Raw genomic sequence first — 18,864 nt, forward strand, 5'->3', positions numbered from 1 at the left:
TCTGGATCTCTGAAATCCACAGAGACCCCATTTCATCGGCCCTTAAACAAATATATACCTCATCTACAAACCTGCTGTTCCTGTTTGTCTTCATTTCAAGTTGATTAATGTAAATGGTAAAATGTATTCAGATGGTTTAGATTTTCACAAGAAGTAAATTTCTTTCTCAGTTGATATTTTGACACAATTAACAGCTCATAAACACATACTTAAATTTATATATATATATATATATATATATATATATATTATGCATTTATTTAAAGCACTCCTGCAAAAATAGCCTTTGTAGCAAAACATTTAATGCATACATATTTGATTAACATAAAAAGAAAAATTTCCACATACATTGTGATGATTCAAGTAATTTTCAGGTTCAGCAATGTTCTGTCAAAGTCAGGTTTGTCGGTGCATCAGCTGTTCAGGAAAATCAACATAATTTTTTCTAACACTAACTGTATATTTGTACTTTTTCTGCATCTTCAGACAATCTGCAGCAGCTGAGATTCTGGGAGGTTAAACACCAAAACCTCAAGCTTTAAATTGTGCCATCGACTGGACCAAGATGCCTTCCAACCCACTGCAGTAGTTAATGTGCTCTGTTGGTAGACATTATGGTGTCTCCTTAATCTGTAGAGACTGTCCATGGTCGGCTTTGAATACACAGCTTTATGGCGTTTTCTTTTGTTAATTGATTATAGTAAATATTTATACATCCATGTAAGTTTTAAGACATTTAATTGTTAACTTTAGGTAGCTGTGAAACCACCCATGTTAATTTGAACCTATTTTGTTGAAAATTCAACAGATTTGTTGCAATCTTAAGTATTTAATCTGTCCTTTGTGTGGAGTGAAATGAACATTAAAGTTAATTCAGAAAACACTTTTGTCATCTTTCTACATTATAATTCGAATGATGCCTCTATTAAAATCATATATTTGCGACATCAAACTTTTTCATAAAGCAGTGGTCAAACTATGGGTAAATGTTTGTAATTTACCTTAAACAAATGGAAACCAAAAAGGTTTTAAAGTAAAGACACTACGAATATTCCTCATCTAACTCACCACAGGTAAAGTTTCCACTGTATGCAAGTAAATCTGATTACAATGAAATGAGAATTGTGCAGCAGGGCTTTAACTCCAGTTCAGGAGGGTCGGTGTCCTCCAACCTCAAATCATGAGGTCAGAGGTCATTAGCACGACTCTGGAGAACTTGACTGTCTTAAGCAGCCATTTAATTCAGGTGTGTTAGACCAGGACGTATCTAAATGTTGCAGGACACCAGACATCGATGCCTGGATCTGAGGATCCCCGTTAGAGGATCAGTGTGTTCCTGCAGCAGTTCCATCGGCTCAGAGGGTAGATGAGATCTGAAAGGTTCTGATCGCCCAGAAAGTAAAATAACGCCAGACCCAATCCATCAGTCAGCCGTTTTGTCCCTTGTAGAGATAACTATAAAATGTTATTTCTATAATTTATCAAATTATATAAATTTAATGAATTAAAATCGAAAGGCAATTTATTTCGCTCAAATTATATTCACTTACTGAATAAAGTAAAAGGCAAACTATAAATACAAATATCAGTCAGCAACATGACTTAGGAATTTGATTGGAACCTGTTGGGCAAAACAGATACTGTAATGACCACCCAGAGATAATTTTTATGGATTGAAGACTCAAACTGTGCTGAGTGTGACACTAAAAATACACGGACTTAGCTACGAGCAGCTAAAGTAGAATAGCTCACATAAACATTAGCTCCCGCTAACAGAAACATATGAGGGCAGAGTACCAGACATATAAAACGTAATCTAAAATTATTTATAATTACTCAATGTCTCATTATAATCGGAGAGCAAAGCCTGCAGGTTTAACTTCTACTTACTTCTGATGACAGACCACCGGGACGCTCCGTCTTGGTTTGCTTGCCTATTTTTCCGGCCAGCGGACCATTCCGCCACCCAGTGGTCGTTTTTCAGACCACGTAGTCTCCTGTACCGCTCAAAAATGCACAATGTCTATAAATAATTTTTGGAATATTATAAGGAAGTGCTGAGATATACCGTTTTCCACCGAAATAACGTATTTCCCACTTCGGCACTTAGTGAGAAACAGTTCGAGGATAAAAACACTAGACTCATAGCAACAATGAGATGACCCAGCTTTCTACTAGCATGTAAACGCACCATCTACACAAATCTGGGAGCTCCGGAAGCGTGAAATGAGTCTCAAAAATACTCGTAACCGTATCTGTGCATAAAAGCAGTTTTGTGTTTGTGTATCTGGCGACTTTTTCAATATTTGTAGGCGTAGGAGAAGGTTTATTTTTTTTACGGTTTACAAATCATGTTTAACAGACACAACTATCCAAAGATGCTTACACGAGTTACAAATCCAGTATTACATACGCACAGATATTTTTACACACGCACAGATATTTTGAGACTATTTTCACTCCATAAAAGAATCCCATCCAAATATTGTATTTAGGTCTTATAAGTTGCAGGGGCATAGCTTTTAGTGATTTAACATTTTTTCATTAAAATAGTATTTTTTTGTTTTGTTTTAATCTAGCGTTGGTCAGTCATATATTTTAACATACATGACTCACGTTTTTAACCTACAAAAATACATGTCTGATATTCTAATTTTAAATGCACCTCTATAGGAAAAGCTTATGAAACTAAGAAATAAAAACTATTAAATCTTATTTCCAAAGACCTTTTTAGTAGAATCATTTTCATCTGCAGTGCAAGAAACCATCGGTGAGGAGTCAGTTTAACTGGATTTCTATAAAGTACATTACAGAGAGCAGACTGTAGACAAAAATTGTTAAATCTCTGTGGCTTTTACAGGCAAAGCTGGAAGGAACCGGTTATTGCTAGCTGTTTCACAAGTGTGCCCACCTACTTATTAACACCCACAGCATTTCCACAGCAACCTGTACGTCTGGACACAAATTTGATCCAACTGCTCTGAAATGACAATGCAGTCTGTGCTTAAGATTGAGCTGAAACAGAAATCAGATTTCTGCTACTGTCTGAGTGTAGCTTTAGGCTCCAGCATCCATCATCACTATGCTTTTTAGAGTCAGTAGGTATGCTCATACCAGGAAGCTGCCAGGAAAAATTGTTGCCTTCTTGTTGCTGATAACGGTAACGCATCTGTTTTGAACGTTTGCTTGACCGCTCTTCCCCTCTTATCTATGCTTGGGGTGTGGAAAGGGAAGGGCCTAATCATAAATTGTATCTTTACAAAAGTTTTTTGTGCTGTGGTTGCTTTCTAAAGAATATAATCTCTGTACTTCTTTGTTCAGAGTGTAGTCAAAATAATTTTCTGGAATACTGAAACATGTGGGTTGTTTTTATATAAAAAGTCCCATAGCAGATTTGAATGAGATAGTTTTGTTTTGATATCATGTTTGCACATGAAACATGATGATGATTCTGACTTTAAAGAGAGTGAATGTGGAATAATAAAGGTGGAGGAGTGAAAGAAGACCAGCATGCTCTGTACAAATGTTGTCATGCTACTTGGGTTTATACTAAGACCCAACATTAAGATTACACTAAAACCTATACGCTGACAGAAAACCTACACCTCAAATGGGCATTGAACCATAAATGGAGCCTCTTCAGATAAAAGCTTTTAACTCCAGATCATTTATATTTTTTTTGTTTTTTTGTGCGCAAAACTTCTTTTTGTTGCACTTTCATAAAAGAATGGCATTTCCTGGTTGCTGAGTTTTTCTGCCTTGCAGGTAATTGCAATATCCAGTAGGCGGGGCACAGATGGTGGGAATGCAAATGGAATCCACTCAGTGCAGTTCCCAGTTATTTTGCCCCTCTGGTAAAGATGGTGCAAAAAGCAAATAAATTCGTCTTTGCAGTTGGTTGCAGTCACCAACTTTCACTGAAAAAGCCAACCTTTACTTTTAGTACATATGAACATCACATTTTTGGGACATTAAAAAGAAAATCACTTCATCAGTAGTTCAAAGTTGGTTGAAACATTTTAAAATCCTTTTTTCTACAGTATTTCTGAAATTTTCACTGAGATTATACTACTACACAAGATGCATTTAAGAGGCTTTTGCACACGTTTACATATTTACCAGGTAAATATGGTGCATGGATTTTACAACAAAAACCTCCCTGCAGCTCAGGGAGCATAGGGTACCTTTATTTGTTGCGACAAAAATATTTACACTACAAATAAATCATTACAATATGTTTGAAGTGCAATGATGCAACAATTGCCGAAGCCTAAATGAAGGCAGTATAAAGTCCAGTTTGATCGCTCATGTTTTTATTTATTTTTTCCCCCAAAACCTTGCCTTTAAAGTCTCTTTCTCATGTTTATTAAACTCTGCTCCAAGGAGTCATCGCTGCAGTCAAGTCGGAGATAAATTTGGATTTCCATCATCTCGGCTGCCCTGGAGCTTTAAAGTAATAAGGCCATTAAAAGCTACAGAATCAATATGGGCCATTTTCATTCACGTTTGTAAGGTTCCATTCCAGACCCCCCTTAACTTTCTTTTACATATTTTATGTAAAATCAAGCTGCTGTGACCAACATTATGAGATCTCTATTTTTCTATAGAAACACATTAAAGCCTTATTTTACGCAAGAAAAGCTCAGTTTATTTCGTAGCCATGAAAGTACAGACTATTTATAAGAAACTTCTCTTTGTTGCAAGGTCTCTCAACTCTTGCATTATATTTTTCTCTTTCTCAGTCTTAAATAAGCAAGCCTTTAGCTTTTGCCATCATCAGCTCAGAGCACAGAACTCTTTTTGGCAGGTCACACATCAATTTTGGGTCACTGTCAATCTCACTAGTAGCTCAGAAATGATCCTTATGCCAACTCTCCAATCATGAGGCATGTTTCCTACTGAGCCTCTGCTGCAGACAGAAAGTAAATTTTTGGAGAGTCCCTCCGTTGGAACGCCTATTCCCAAAACCAATTTCAATCACTGGGAACCGTGGGTGAACAATGATCATTGCACCCAGATTGGTTTTCTAGGGGTTTTCTTTGCTTCCCAATGAAGTATGTCCCATAATTTCATCACAAAATCATCAAACCACAGAGTCTAACTCAACAAAAGGAGCTTCTTAAATGGGGTCTCCGCCTTTAACTCTCATGGGTGCCGAGGGGTGATGTAATGGGATTTTTTTTTTATGGAGAACACCTCAATGAGCCGGCGTGGTGCACTTGCTCTTCTGTCATGTCTGAGAGGCTTTGACCTAATGCTTCTAATATCTGTGTGTATGTTTCAGAGGCCAGTAAGCTGGTGATGTCATATGTGGCAGCAGTGTGTGGGAAGGGCCAGGAGGTGAACAAGGTCAAGGAACAGCTGCTGCAGTCCAATCCTGTGCTGGAGGGTGAGTGACGGTGGCTCGAGCTGCGTCCCAGTTTGGAGGCTGGGCTCTCTGATGTTTGCATATTGATGAAATTGTTAACAATCTCCTCCAGGTCAAGAGATGTTTGACATAAAGCATCCAAAAATTGATGGAGAAATGTATATTTAATTCTGAAAAGTTGCTGTAGAATTTAAACTCCTTGATCTGAGATGAATATTTAGGCTAGGCTTAAACGTGTAAGAACATTGTACATTACCATGACAAAACCATTTCTACTATTAAATATGTCAGTGTCAGCATCATGTTGGAGGGGATCAATATTTTTATGTATTGGAATTACACATTTTGAAGTCCATAAATGAACTGAATTAAAAGTCCCAACAGTTTTTGAAAAGCAAGGAACACACCTTTCTGGTCAGACGTTCAAAGATTGATGGACTGTTTTATGACCCAACTCTGCTTCAACTCTGAGTACTGTTCAATCCATTTTGGGGAAAAAAAATTAAAGTGTATGGCACAATGACAAACCTACAAGGAGATGCATCAATCATAAGCACTATGTACATTAAGGTTTGTGGTAGAAACATGATGGAATATGAGGGAGCTCAACGTATGAAAACCTTTGCTGTTTTCATACGTTGACTTTTGTGCGCGGGTGGTTAAGAAAAAGTGATTCATAGCCTTTACACTGTCTTTTGTGAATCCCAGTGCTGGCAGAGAATTGCCTTTTTTTCTTTTTTTAATTGGGGGCAGTGGACAGGAAGTGCCCATGAAAAATGAAGCTGTAAGGTTGACTTGCAGTGGAAAACCCTGCACATCTGCAAGAGTTTAGCTCCTGCCGATCTAATTGCCCCAACACAGAGACGCACAAAAAGAGGAAAAAGGAGGGAACTGTTTATGCAGCCAAACAGAGGATTTATCATGCTTTCTCTCTGTGATGCTCTGCCTCACTTTCGTTATTGCTTTCATTCTTTTTTACCCTCCATTTTTCACTCCTTGCTCTGATTTCTCTTCAGCTCTTTATCTCAGTATCTCTTATTCTGTGTGTTCCTCGCCCTCTGGCTGTCGCTGTTCCAGACAAACAACCCACACATTCACACTATTCGAATACTTAAACACACATTATTCAGCTGCTATCAGCAATTAAGCTGTTATGCTAATAGCTCTCTGCTATGTGGTACATTTAATAGGATTTAAATGTGGATATGAAATAAAGGAAATGAAAACTGCAGAGAAACTTAGTCCTGTTTGAAAATGTCCACTGGTGAACATTGTAGGTTGGTATTGTGCTCCTTGGAGAGCATCTTGTTTTTGTTTGTTTGCAAGCAAGGCCACATATGGAACCACTTTGACTCGAATGTGGCGTGACATAAAGGTTTAGTCCCTCCTAAGCCTGGAAAGCGCTGGTGCTTTGCTTAATCCTCACAGAATTATGGGCCATCATCAGTACAAATGGCTTTGACATTCAGGTCTGTTATGATTGACAGGTGACTAGAGAAGGACAATGGCAAGGATCAATAATATAGGCTTAAAAATATGAAACAGAACTTGGCTTAGCTCTTTACATTGCAGCTTTCAGACCAATTTTAGTCAAATGTTCTTGTTCATAATTTTAACTTTTTGACTGTTTGGGATTTTCTCTTTGCAGCATTTGGAAATGCAAAAACTGTTCGGAATGACAACTCTTCAAGATTTGTAAGTATCAACTTTTATTTTGTCTTGTCAAAGGAACAAATTCATTTGTCATTTTATGTATATACTGTATATACTGTATATATACACATTTTGAGCAATTTGTGTAAAATATGCTCACTTTGACTTCTAACTCTAAATGCACCTCAATAAGTTGGAACCTTAAATTTTAAAGTTAATTTTAGGAAGTAAAGTTAAAAGGGATGCAGAGTAATTCAACAGCTTAATATGACTTATTACATTCAAGTTATGTCTCTTGAATAAGATGGAAACTCGTTCCCAAATTCTTCAAAAGGCTTTGCTTCATGAGTCTCAAGGCTGTGATTACCTCTTTTTTAGCACCCCTTTTTCTTTTAATTTAACCACATTTTTTTTCTATTTTTTTTTTTTTCCATCCACCCAACTTTCCATTGATGTGCATTGGACAAAGCTACTGCCACCTTCTTTAGGAAAGACCTTTTGCGGTTTATGGCACGGTTTCATTATGGGTTCTTAATTTCTTGGAATATTTTATTTAGCTTGACTGTGTGCGTTCCCATGGTGTGTTCTGAAAGTCGTGCCATTTATATCAATCACATTCATGACTCAGAGCGGCTCCTCCTCTTACATGAGTCCTCAGACAATCTGAAAATGCAGATCTCCTTCAGATTGCAATTAAAAACTAAGATGAGACTAAACACAACTTTATCTTAAGATTGTTTTCTTGTAAATATGGTTTAAAAGCCACCCACAAAGTACTACTCCAAACTCTGAAAAGTGCAGGTTGACTGGATTCTAAATGAAGGGTGCAGATCCTGACTCCAGAAAACGGAAGAAATAAAAACTGTTAAGCTGAATTTCCTCTGGCTTCATAGTTAATCCATCCTTTATAGCCATTTACCTTTGTCCTTCTTTTGATTTGTCACTGTGTGTATACATATTCCCCTTAGAGATGCATGTTGGGGAGCAGTGGGGATTTAAACCACAAACTGGTAGTTTAGGCAAAGACTTTTCTATCATCACAGTGGCCTTGTACCTGTTTTTTCCCCTTTTTTTCTCTACCGTGTAATTGGGACACATTTATTGCTTTGCACAGTAATACTGGCCCACACACAGCACTGTTTGTGCACTGAGTGTATTACATTTTTTACTTGAAATATTGTCCTGGTATTGGACTTCGGGGTGTAGAACAGTATTGTTGCAAAAATGCCATTTAACTGTGTGGGGGGTTCTTTTAGCCTTGTAAGGTGCAGGATTAAATCGAAAAGAGAAAAAAATATTTTTAAAAAATGTTTATCATCCATCTCCCCATCTACTATGCATTCAGTCCAACCTTGTGTAGATTAGTCCCTTTATTAATCAAGTTGTTCGTCCCTCCAATGTTTACATTCATGCATCAATTAATTCAACCAATTCATTTGTCCATCCAGCTCTGTCAATCCGTCTGTCCAAATGATGTCTAGTCAACCATTTCTACATTTGTCTAACAATCCATTTATTCTACTTATACATATTTTCCTCCATCAGCCATCAATTTCCTTTCTTCCAACTTTCTGTCACTCCATTTCTGCATCCCTCCAAGCACTCACTGTCCATTTATCAAATCATCTGTTTGTTGAGATCTTTGGTCTGTCCATCAAATCCTTTCATTTCTCCATCCCTCCAACAATAAATATTTGTTTCTGAAGGCTTGTCAGCTGGAGATAAATCTGCCATAAATTTATAATGAACTCTTTTTATATGCTATAAAAATTCTGGTCAAAAATCTGACATTTGCATATAATTCATCTCTATTTATTCAAATTTATTTCAGTTCTTTGTACTTATTGTACCAGTTGCTCAACATGAGTAAATAATGAGGTTATATTTTTTCACATAAATCACATCCTAGGGATAATGCAACAATGTTTCATTTGGTCCTTCTATAAATAGACCCAAATCCAGACTACACATTTCCAGGTAATTGCATTATGACAGACATGGGTGTGTTGAGTATTTTTCCACACAAGACATTCCCGCACTATCTGCCTCAGATTTGTTACAGAGGTGAACAACAGTTTCACTTTCTTACAAAATATCCCATCAGTTTGGCTTCTGTTCATGTTAATATTTTTAACATAACTTATTTATATAAAATTGCAACCTCTTATCTTAACTTTTAGCACTTCCAGTAATTTTGCCTCCTCCCTTCCTGCCACACAGATGAAGTTAGAAACTGGTTATTCCAGCAAGCACCAGCTTGCTGCTCAACATGCCATTCACACGTTCTGCCCCACTTTTACTTTCCATACTGTTTGCAATTATTTACCATATGTTGTTGCCTCCAAACAAAAGTAAATTAGCATGCTGCTCCGGTCACCTTAGTGGATTATACGTCTGATCATGTTTAGCAGACCTTGGCTCGACAAAGACTTCAGGCCTCCTCACTAGTTACCGCTTCATCAGAAGTCCATCGTTTTATTATGAAATTATGAATGAATCCCTCACTTAATTTTGCTGAGTGCAGAGGGCTTATTGAGTTTGGTTGAGCCCGTTTTCCAGCCGTGCCTGGTTTGATCTGGCAACCAAGCTGCTATTAATACATCAGAAGAGCAAAAACAAAATCCCATACAAGACTTTCTAGTCTAACCCCCAACATTAAGAGAGAATTACTTCAAAATGGCTTGAGTCAGCTATTCACTTGAAAGGGAATATAGCTGAATAGTTGAACCAAAAAAAATTCTTAATGTGAACTTATCAGAACTCATTTTAAGCATTTTCAAAGAAAAGAGGAATATGAACATCTGAGTAAATAAGAGCTCGCAACTAACTGTTCCACTCTGACCCGCAGGGAAAATACATGGACATAGAGTTCGACTTCAAAGGAGATCCGCTGGGTGGAGTCATCAGCAACTGTGAGTACAAATGGAGAAAACGGATTTAAATCAAAGTAGAGGTTAATGGAAAATATTTTGAGAATTTACTCAATTTTTATTGCCTTGCAACAGTAACCATATTTCCATTTTTATTTATTTTACTAGATTTTGTGAAGGAGCAACATAAGTATAGAATTGTGAAATTGGAGGACAGAGATGTATTTTTTAATATTTTGAAAATCAGTTTAAGTTATACCCTTGAATGAATTTTATTTGTAAAACCTTTAACAACTATTTCCTTTAGCTTTGCAATTTTGCACTTTGTATTAGTCTGACAGTATATTTATTTTATATTTATATCTAATTTTATATTCGGTTGTGGATGTGATGTGTCTGAATGTTTAAGGGATGTGAATACTTCTTCAGAATTGTAATTGATGTGCTGGTATAGCCATGGAAACATTCATATTTTGATGGTCTGAAATAGCTTGTATAGCCTTCATTCTGTGTCTTGCAGTGACATCATATATAAACCATTTCCAAATGTTACCTTTTCGGATGGTGGAAGTCAGACCAAACAAAAGGGAGCATGGATCCCATTCCTGACATTCTCCCTGACAGCTTATCCTTGCCTGTTTTGATTTGATCTTGCTTCTGTTTCTGTGACCTCTGGCGGGGGAAGCCAGCACAGACAAAACATTGTGAACAAAGACGGAAACTAATGGCAGACACACAAGTGTGCTTCTGTCTCCCTGCTTGCCTGAGTCAGTTTAACGCTGGCAATAGTCTGTGGAGAAGAGCCTTAGTCATGTGACTTGTTTAGACTTGGCTGGATGGACGGCTTGACAGATGTGGTGTGAAAGCAGATGCAGGACTAGATGGATTGCTTTTATTAATTTATTTCTCTCTAAATCTTGGCCAATTTTCCCCTCAAACTACTTTCTTTTTTTTTATGCTGTATTAATTTTGTTACATTTTGGTGCCCCTTTTATTGAAATACAGGGTTTTGTTCACACATCATGTTGACTTGTAAACATGTTAAATCACCAGTGGGAGCATGCTGTGAACTGGGCATGTAATAAATCTGGTTTATGGTGGTGTGCAACAGAAAATGTGGAACTCTGGCCTTAAAATGCAATTGCAAGATGACCAGATTTTTGCACTCTGCAGGTGTAACTCACTTTAGGACCCTGAGAATAACTAATAGTTTTTGTTCTTTCCTACCCTGTACTTTTCCGTAATGGTGTCAAAAGCCCTCAGCTGAATGTTAAGATAAAGAAAAATGAGCTAAAATATAAGAAGTGGCTTTTTGCTAGTCTTCTATCTCACTTTCTTCCTGCGTCTTTGATCACAGCTCCACATTGCTGCTGCAGACCTCTCAGTCATGGGTGTTCTATTATTGATGTGCCCACTCCTAAGTGCCACTTATGTGATTCATGACCTGTGGGTGTCGCAGTACATTTTACCCTGATCCTCAGCTGACCCTGACATCCCTAGCTCACTGTGGAAAGACCCGGTAATTCGTCCTTTGCAGAAAATCAGTGGATCAACTTCAAACTAGTACTTCTATCCTTTCTGCAACCATCCACCCACCAGTGTGTTGAGTTTATTCTAAACATTGAAAGTATGGAACTTTTTTTTTCTTTTTTTCCCTCATGGATGGGAGTTTTTTGCCACCTGGTTATAATAGCAAAAAGTGTGAAATAAACTTCCAACTTTCCTAAAATAAGGTGTTTCTTGAAAATAAATTCTGTCTAAAAAGTCTTCTGCACAGTTGGACGTGAAATGAAGAGACTGTCAAGCAGTCTGCAGTATCTTTGAGCTCTGCAGGCGGTCCTTAGTTGAATCCCTGTTTGCCTGATGCAGTAAGCAGATGAAAGTGTTTGTTTAATCAGGTTCTGTTGCTCTTAGTCAACGGCTCAGCAGAAAGAGCTGATGTGTGAAATATTTCAGTGACTTCTTCCTACCCAGTGGATCCTAAATAACAAAAAATGACAACTGTCTCCTCTCAAAAATATTAACGTCTTAAGGTTTTTGCTTGTTTGGTAAATAAACACAAGCTACAATGCATCTTATTGAATTTGTGATGAAGCAACTCAGTGGTGTGTAGTTGACGTAAAAGGAAAACGATGCAGATTTTTTGCAAAACAGTGATATTGAAGGATCAGTCATGAAAATTGAAGCAACAGTACAGTTTTGTCTTTCTAATTTGGCCATAAAATTAAAAACAAATGCTGCATTTTATATTACTTTTTTTTTTTTTTTTTTTACTAATTGGAATATTGGAGCATGCATTTATATTAAACCTCACTTATTGTAAGTAGCCCAGAATAGAGAGGAAAGCCATCAGAAACCCAACTTGCTTCCAGTTTGCAACAAATCTGAAAGGTCCTGTAGCATGTAGCTCAAATTTTATAATTTAACCCACATGCAAAAGATTTGGGTATAGAAATAAGTCCACATCCCTTAGAACTCATCATTCCACTTGGGCCAGCTTCTCTATCCCTGCTGAAGAAGAGTTGAAAGGGAAGATGGAGTTAAATACAGATCCATCCTTAGGAGAAAAAAGCTAATGGAGACTTGAGACTAAGATGACAGTTCACCTCCAAACAGCATAGCAACCCTAGGAGGACAACCAGAGCAACAAGTGAATAATTTAAGACTGAATCATATTCATGTTCGAATGGTATAGTCAAAATCCAGGCCTGAAACCAATTGAGAAACTGTGGATTTATTCCAATCTGATGGAGCTTGAGCCATTGTTAACAGAATGACCCCCCCCCCCCCCCCCCCCCCCTCATTTCACTCTGAAAATCTTTTGGAGTCAAACATTATAACTTACAGATGTAATTGTAGTGGAAGAAGACTCTACAAAGCATTGCCTCAAGGGGCTGAAAACAAATGCATTCCAAACTTTCCAGATTTTTATGAGAGCAATATTTAAAGTCAGTGTATCATTTCCTACACCCGACTATTATAAAAAAATGCCAGTGAAATGCATTGAAGTTTGTGGTTGTAACATAACAAAGTCGAGGGGTATGAATACTTTTCTAAGGCATTACAAATGTATGATTTGACAAGGACCACCTTTTGAGTTTTGTATAAAATCCGGTATTACATTGGAACAGGTAGCCACATGGTCACTAATAGAGTTGAAGTAAAAAAAAAAAAACTTCTTGTAAAGGCGGCTTGTCCTGTGTGTCATAGTTTCCTTTTGTTTTCTTATAGATCTGCTGGAGAAGTCACGAGTGGTAAAACAGCCTAGAGGAGAGAGGAACTTCCACATCTTTTATCAGCTCCTGTCTGGAGCTTCAGACGACACACTGAGTAAGTTTTCTGAAAGGTTGTTGAAGCCAAATAAAAGCCATGCGAGTATTAATGTGAATGTTATGACTGGAAATTAAAATGAAATGGCACTGTAAAATACTGGGGGAAAAAACCCAAACTACAATCAGTATTATGCCAAAGTAGCATATTACAGGCTAATTAAATAATGTAGCAATTGTTTTATGAAAGAAGTTACAGATTCAAACGATGACACAAGAATTAAAGAAGCAAACATCAGAACAGCATCTGCTGGAAAACCCAGACTGACAATTGCTTTGTCCTTTGCCTCACATTGATGTAATGTTGGATGGTGAACATAATTGGACATTTTGCTGTAACAATTGTCCAGTTGCTTCTGTGAAAATCTTGCGTTTAAAAACATCCTCCAGCAGGTCTGCAGCTGCAGGAACACATGGCTTACACATTAACGACCTGATCTTCCTGTCTAACAAACACTGCGCTGAACAAAGCCAGGCAATGAAACCTGTTCCCTCTGTTTGCCTTTCTCTGCTCTGAAGGCATTGTTTTATGTCCTGAACAATATAATGGTCATCGACCCCTAGAGTACTCGCATCAGAGGGGCTGGGTTTCGCTGTAGTTAATGCAGCCACTAATGAAACCCGACACGTGCGCCCACAAGAGGAATAGATTTCTTTGTTTCTACATGGGGTGGGCTTTTATGTTTGCAATTCAAGCCCAGAGAACAGCGGTCACAGCAATAACTCATTTGTGGAAGCATTGTGCAAAAGTTCTTTTGAATGACTATTGTGTGTTTTTTGTTGTGGTGTTTGCCATGGCAATACCTCTTGGCTATGAATGCCCAGGTGTGCATTGTAAATCCAATGGAATTGAGGTTTTGATTGTTAATTAAACATACTGCAAGCAAATGCAGATTAAAGATCAACCGCATTGTTTGTCACAGAAAAGCTCAAGCTGGAGCGAGACTTCAGCAAGTACAACTACCTGAGCCTGGACTCTGCCACGGTCAGTGGGCTGGATGATGCAGCCAACTTCAGGACAGTAAGAGTAAGTTGCACAAACACAAATCTTTTACTACATTTTGTCCTTCCACTAAGCTTTCAATTAATATGGTTGGATATAGTACATATATATATAGTTTATATATATAGTTTTTTTTGCTTAGCAATGCCATACTCCTCTTTATGGAGAGTAGTCTTCCCCCATGGTGTGAAAGTAATAAAACAGACTTTTTTGGTCCAATCTTTTTTTTAAAAAAACTGGCACTTCAAGAAATATATTGATGTAAAAACCATTTGCATTTGAAAATGCAAATGGTTTGAGTACACACAGAAAAGGATGCAAATTCACGCTGCAGTTTGCAGTCTCCGTCTTGTAAAAATGCTTGAATAATAGTTTGTTGGGCCATATGTATTGTCTTATTGAATGTTAAAGCCATATGTTTTATTTTTGTTGGACATTCTGTTACTCAATGAGTTATTGAAATTCTTTAATTGCTCAGTACAATTTAAAATGACTACATATGTTTTGTAACTTGGAAAATGACCTCTGCTTTAAACATAGACAGCTTGAGTTAAAACAAATGCTAGCACACTCTAATCACAAGCAACTCCATGCTCTGCTGACTTTGAGTATCGACTTACCTTTTATCTGCGTCATGCTGTGTTAAATATGATTCATGTACAAAGGGCAGAGATTGGTCAGCTCTTATCTCCTGGACAGGACAAACAAAATCTATCAAACTCACTGTTCACTGGCAAAGTGTTCACCTCTATCTCACTCCCATTTATTGCCATAACAGTTCCACTTGATTTCTACCTTGAATTTTTACTACAGCATAGAAAGTAAGTTATGATTTTGCATTTAACATTAAGGGGGGAAAAAAACTATAACTATCCTGGGTGTTTTTGTTCTGTGATGTTTTTTCCTTTCCTCATCGACGGAAGGAGACATGGGGTTATTGTCTATCTACTGCAGTGCAGCATACAAGGTCCTGCTCCAGCAGGCTTCTTTTAAATCACTGCACAAGACTGGTCAGTCTGAATTGTAACGGTCAGCTGTCCTCGTTTCCCCACTTTTCACATCCTGCTTCCCATTAACTTAAAGCATTCCCGGCGCAGCTGCACCTCACCAGCCGGAAACACAAAAGGACATTCCCTCCAAACAATCGCCCCCGCCACTTTATATCCTCCTTTTGAGTTAGAGCAGACTTGGACAATTATTTGTGAAATATTTATTGTAATATTTGATGGTGTTTAGATTTCTGACTTGCTGGATTCTTTTATTAACTTTCAAACCGAAGTAGGTTTTTTGTCAGTTGTCAGCTTAAAACAATTTAGACATGATGAAAATAACATTTTGGAAGATCTAAAGCCTGTTGCAGTAAATGTTTAGTGTTATGATCACACCTCAAGAACAGGCTGCAGTTTTGTTTTTGGTCCTTCAGTATTGGACTTCACAAGCTTTATCGCATGGTTCCAATTTGGTACCTTGCCTGTACTGCTGCACCAATCAGGCATCCACGGGCTGAGACGAGCTTCAGTTTTCTTTGAGGTGTGATCTTCCTTTTCTGATTTTGGCAGCTTCCAGTTATCTAATTCAGTGGCTGTAATGTCCATCAATCAAGTTTATTTTTATAGAACATTTCAGCAGCAAGGCAGTTCAAAGTGCTTTATATCATAAAAATGCAAAGTCATCAATAATTGAAACATTACATTTTGCGAAGTGCTGTCATTAAGCATCAATGTTGGTTAGTGTTTCATTTATTATGGTTCAAAGGCAACTCTGAGCAGGTGGGTTTTAGTCTAGATTTAAAGGAACTACACTGCGTTCCATTTCACTGCTGAATTAAAAATTTAAGAAAAACCTAAAGACTGACCATAAAACGGGGGGAGAGAGAGTGTTCCATTCTGATGCATTTAATGAACAGGAAAAAGTTCATTGATGGATTGATTTATTTTGTCCTTTGGTTAATTTAACCAAGAGTCAATTGACTACCGTATTTTGTATTACTGGTTTAAAACCTTTTCCAATGAACTATGCAGGACCAGTCATTTCCTGAATAGGAAAATACCGCAATATAATTTTCTATTAAAAATGAAAAACTATTTTTTTCTGCTAAAATGACATATTGAATATCAGCCTGTTAAATTTTGGTATACAGTAATACACATTTAAACTTTTGTAGTTTTCATGCGTTTACTGGTCGGTGTTGTGCCTTTGTTTCACTCATCATAACAAAAGTATCAGCTGTTAAATTTGCCTAGCTATCTAACAGCATCACCACATTAAGTCACCTGTTTAGACAACATCCTGCTTTTAAAATGACATTGCAGTCAGAGTGGCTGGTAACAAAACGTGAAAAAAAATCCAAACTTCTGAATTTATTTTGAAGGGCAAAGTAAAAGTGTAAGACCTTTAAGCCATTTTTATTGTAACATATAGGGGAGGCACAATATAGAGATGGACCAGATCATTGACTATCCCTGACTTAACCTTAATTTTCTTTTTTCTTCATCCTCAGAATGCCATGCAGATTGTTGGATTTATGGAAGATGAAATGCAGTCGGTGCTGGAGCTTGTAGCTGCTGTTCTAAAGCTTGGCAACATTGAATTCAAGCCAGAATCGCGTTGCAATGGGATGGATGAGAGTCGCATCAAAGACAAAAATGGTAGGTTTGATCCCGTCCTTTATTTGCTTCATTATTGTTTTTTAAAAAAAAGACAAAACTCAAGTTGACCATGTTTCTACAATGTTGTATAGCAATTAGAGCTAGAATTATTTGCTTGTAGATTAGCTGAAAAATGTCCTCAATTTCTATGTTGAAAAGAATATTCCTAGTACTTGATATAGAGATGACCTTTTCTAAAGCTACTGTGCCCTTATTGGCTTCTTTAGTGTCCCCTGTTATTCTGCTAACCAAATATGTTTTTTGATTTCTGTCAGAAGACCTACCTGCATGTTATCATTCAAACAGTTGTTTCCGTAAGGCAAATATTTAATTTACATGTTTTCCACATGGCGTGATGATTCGTTGCTGCTGCTGCTCAGTTTGTCCAGTCTTGAGAGCACTCCAAACTAGACAGCACATCCTATAAACTGGCTTCCTGTAGTCCTTTGTTTCTGTCACTATTGTTCATATGAAGTATAATTACCCTTCTGATTTGTTGCACCATCTTTCTCTTCTAGTATTATTTTATATTTCAGGATGTCCGAAATCCTTTCTATAGGATATAAAGAATATAAAGCTTCTCATCGTTGAAGTAATAAACTTGAAAAATTTATTTGTTTTCTTTGTAGATTTGAAGGAAATGTGTGAGCTGTTAGGAATCGAGCAGTCTGTACTGGAGAGGGCCTTCAGCTACCGAACAGTTGAGGCCAAGATGGAAAAAGTTTCCACCACTCTGAATGTTGCTCAGGTCTGAGTTTCTCTTAACTTAATTTTAAACCAGTTAAAAGCAATATTTTTTTTTTTTTGGTGTTCTCTCATTTCCTCACAGTCCGCAGAAAAATAAAGGGTCATTTCTTCCCCTTGACTTGCTTTCCCTTTGGCTGCCAACGCCGATCCATGTCAATGCCACATGAAAACTTTTACATAATAAATAAGCACTGTTCCTTCTGGGAATGAAAATCTAGGTCATGTTTCAGAGGTTAGGCTTTTGTCACATTACATGGGGACTGCTGGCATAGACATTTCAATTTAAGATGTGGAACAGATAAATAATTAACCAATAAGTCTGGGACATTAAAATTTAAAAATAATAAATTGTATCCCTAGAAATTTGTTTAGTTTTTTTGTGTGTAGGTTTGTATTAAAAAGCATAAAATTTGGTCAGGTGGTATTGAGCGAATTTTAATTTTAATTTATTTTCTTTTCGATATGACTTTATAAACTAGGCAATCTGTACTTTATCCTTCCTACATGTTTTTGTTTTGCATCTTGCAAAAAGACTGTTTGCTGTACCTGGCACTTAAGGGGATAAATATTGAAAAAAAATCTAAGTCTGTATGGTAAGGACTCATTATGTGTCTTTCGAAAAAGAGTAATATAAACATAGGCATATAACATGCATAAATGTTGACGTTTAAAAGAACAAGAACAAGAAAACTGCAAATTATTTGAACAATATTCAATGTTACATCTATTACAATTTTGTCACAGGCCTACTATGCCAGAGATGCTCTGGCCAAAAATCTCTACAGCCGTCTGTTTAGCTGGCTGGTGACCAGAATTAATGAAAGCATAAAAGTAAGTAAAATATCTCTTTAACGAAGTTAAAGTTCCTTTGCTATACTGACGTTGTGGTGTCCTTTCAGGCACAAGCTAAAACTCGCCACAAGGTGATGGGTGTACTGGACATCTACGGCTTTGAAATATTTGAGGTAAGACATGTGCCAGATCAAACTGGTTGATTATTTCTTAAGCCCAGAATGACAGAATCAGACCACCGAAAAACAGAAAAGAATTTTCACTTCCAGCTATTTGCCTGCTTTGCTACCTGTGTGGAGCTTATCTGCAACAACTCGGTCCAGATATAAATGCACTTGGATTAGTTCAGCTTTGTTGCTCCCTTGGGTGAAATAATTTTTGTGGTAAATACACTGTTCTGTGCATTTGGAGGGGAAATTCTCATCGCTTAAATATATGTTACAGATGCATTTTT

General features: G+C 37.2%; 1 protein-coding gene across 6 annotated transcripts in view; it reads left to right on the plus strand.

Moving 5' to 3' along the window:
• The window catches only part of myo1b (myosin IB), a 70,326-nt gene that overhangs the window by 30,821 nt on the left and 20,641 nt on the right, over window positions 1-18,864 (plus strand). For all 6 annotated transcript variants that reach the window (XM_028022564.1, XM_028022566.1, XM_028022568.1 and 3 more), the window contains exons 5-13: window positions 5,285-5,389; window positions 7,017-7,063; window positions 9,870-9,933; window positions 13,123-13,221; window positions 14,144-14,247; window positions 16,724-16,871; window positions 17,501-17,619; window positions 18,363-18,449; window positions 18,518-18,583. In XM_028022564.1, coding sequence (XP_027878365.1) covers window positions 5,285-5,389; window positions 7,017-7,063; window positions 9,870-9,933; window positions 13,123-13,221; window positions 14,144-14,247; window positions 16,724-16,871; window positions 17,501-17,619; window positions 18,363-18,449; window positions 18,518-18,583 — 839 coding nt within the window. The remainder of the gene's footprint in view (window positions 1-5,284; window positions 5,390-7,016; window positions 7,064-9,869; window positions 9,934-13,122; window positions 13,222-14,143; window positions 14,248-16,723; window positions 16,872-17,500; window positions 17,620-18,362; window positions 18,450-18,517; window positions 18,584-18,864) is intronic.

The sequence above is a fragment of the Xiphophorus couchianus genome, chromosome 7, assembly GCF_001444195.1.
Source record: "Xiphophorus couchianus chromosome 7, X_couchianus-1.0, whole genome shotgun sequence".
Lineage (NCBI taxonomy): Eukaryota > Metazoa > Chordata > Actinopteri > Cyprinodontiformes > Poeciliidae > Xiphophorus > Xiphophorus couchianus.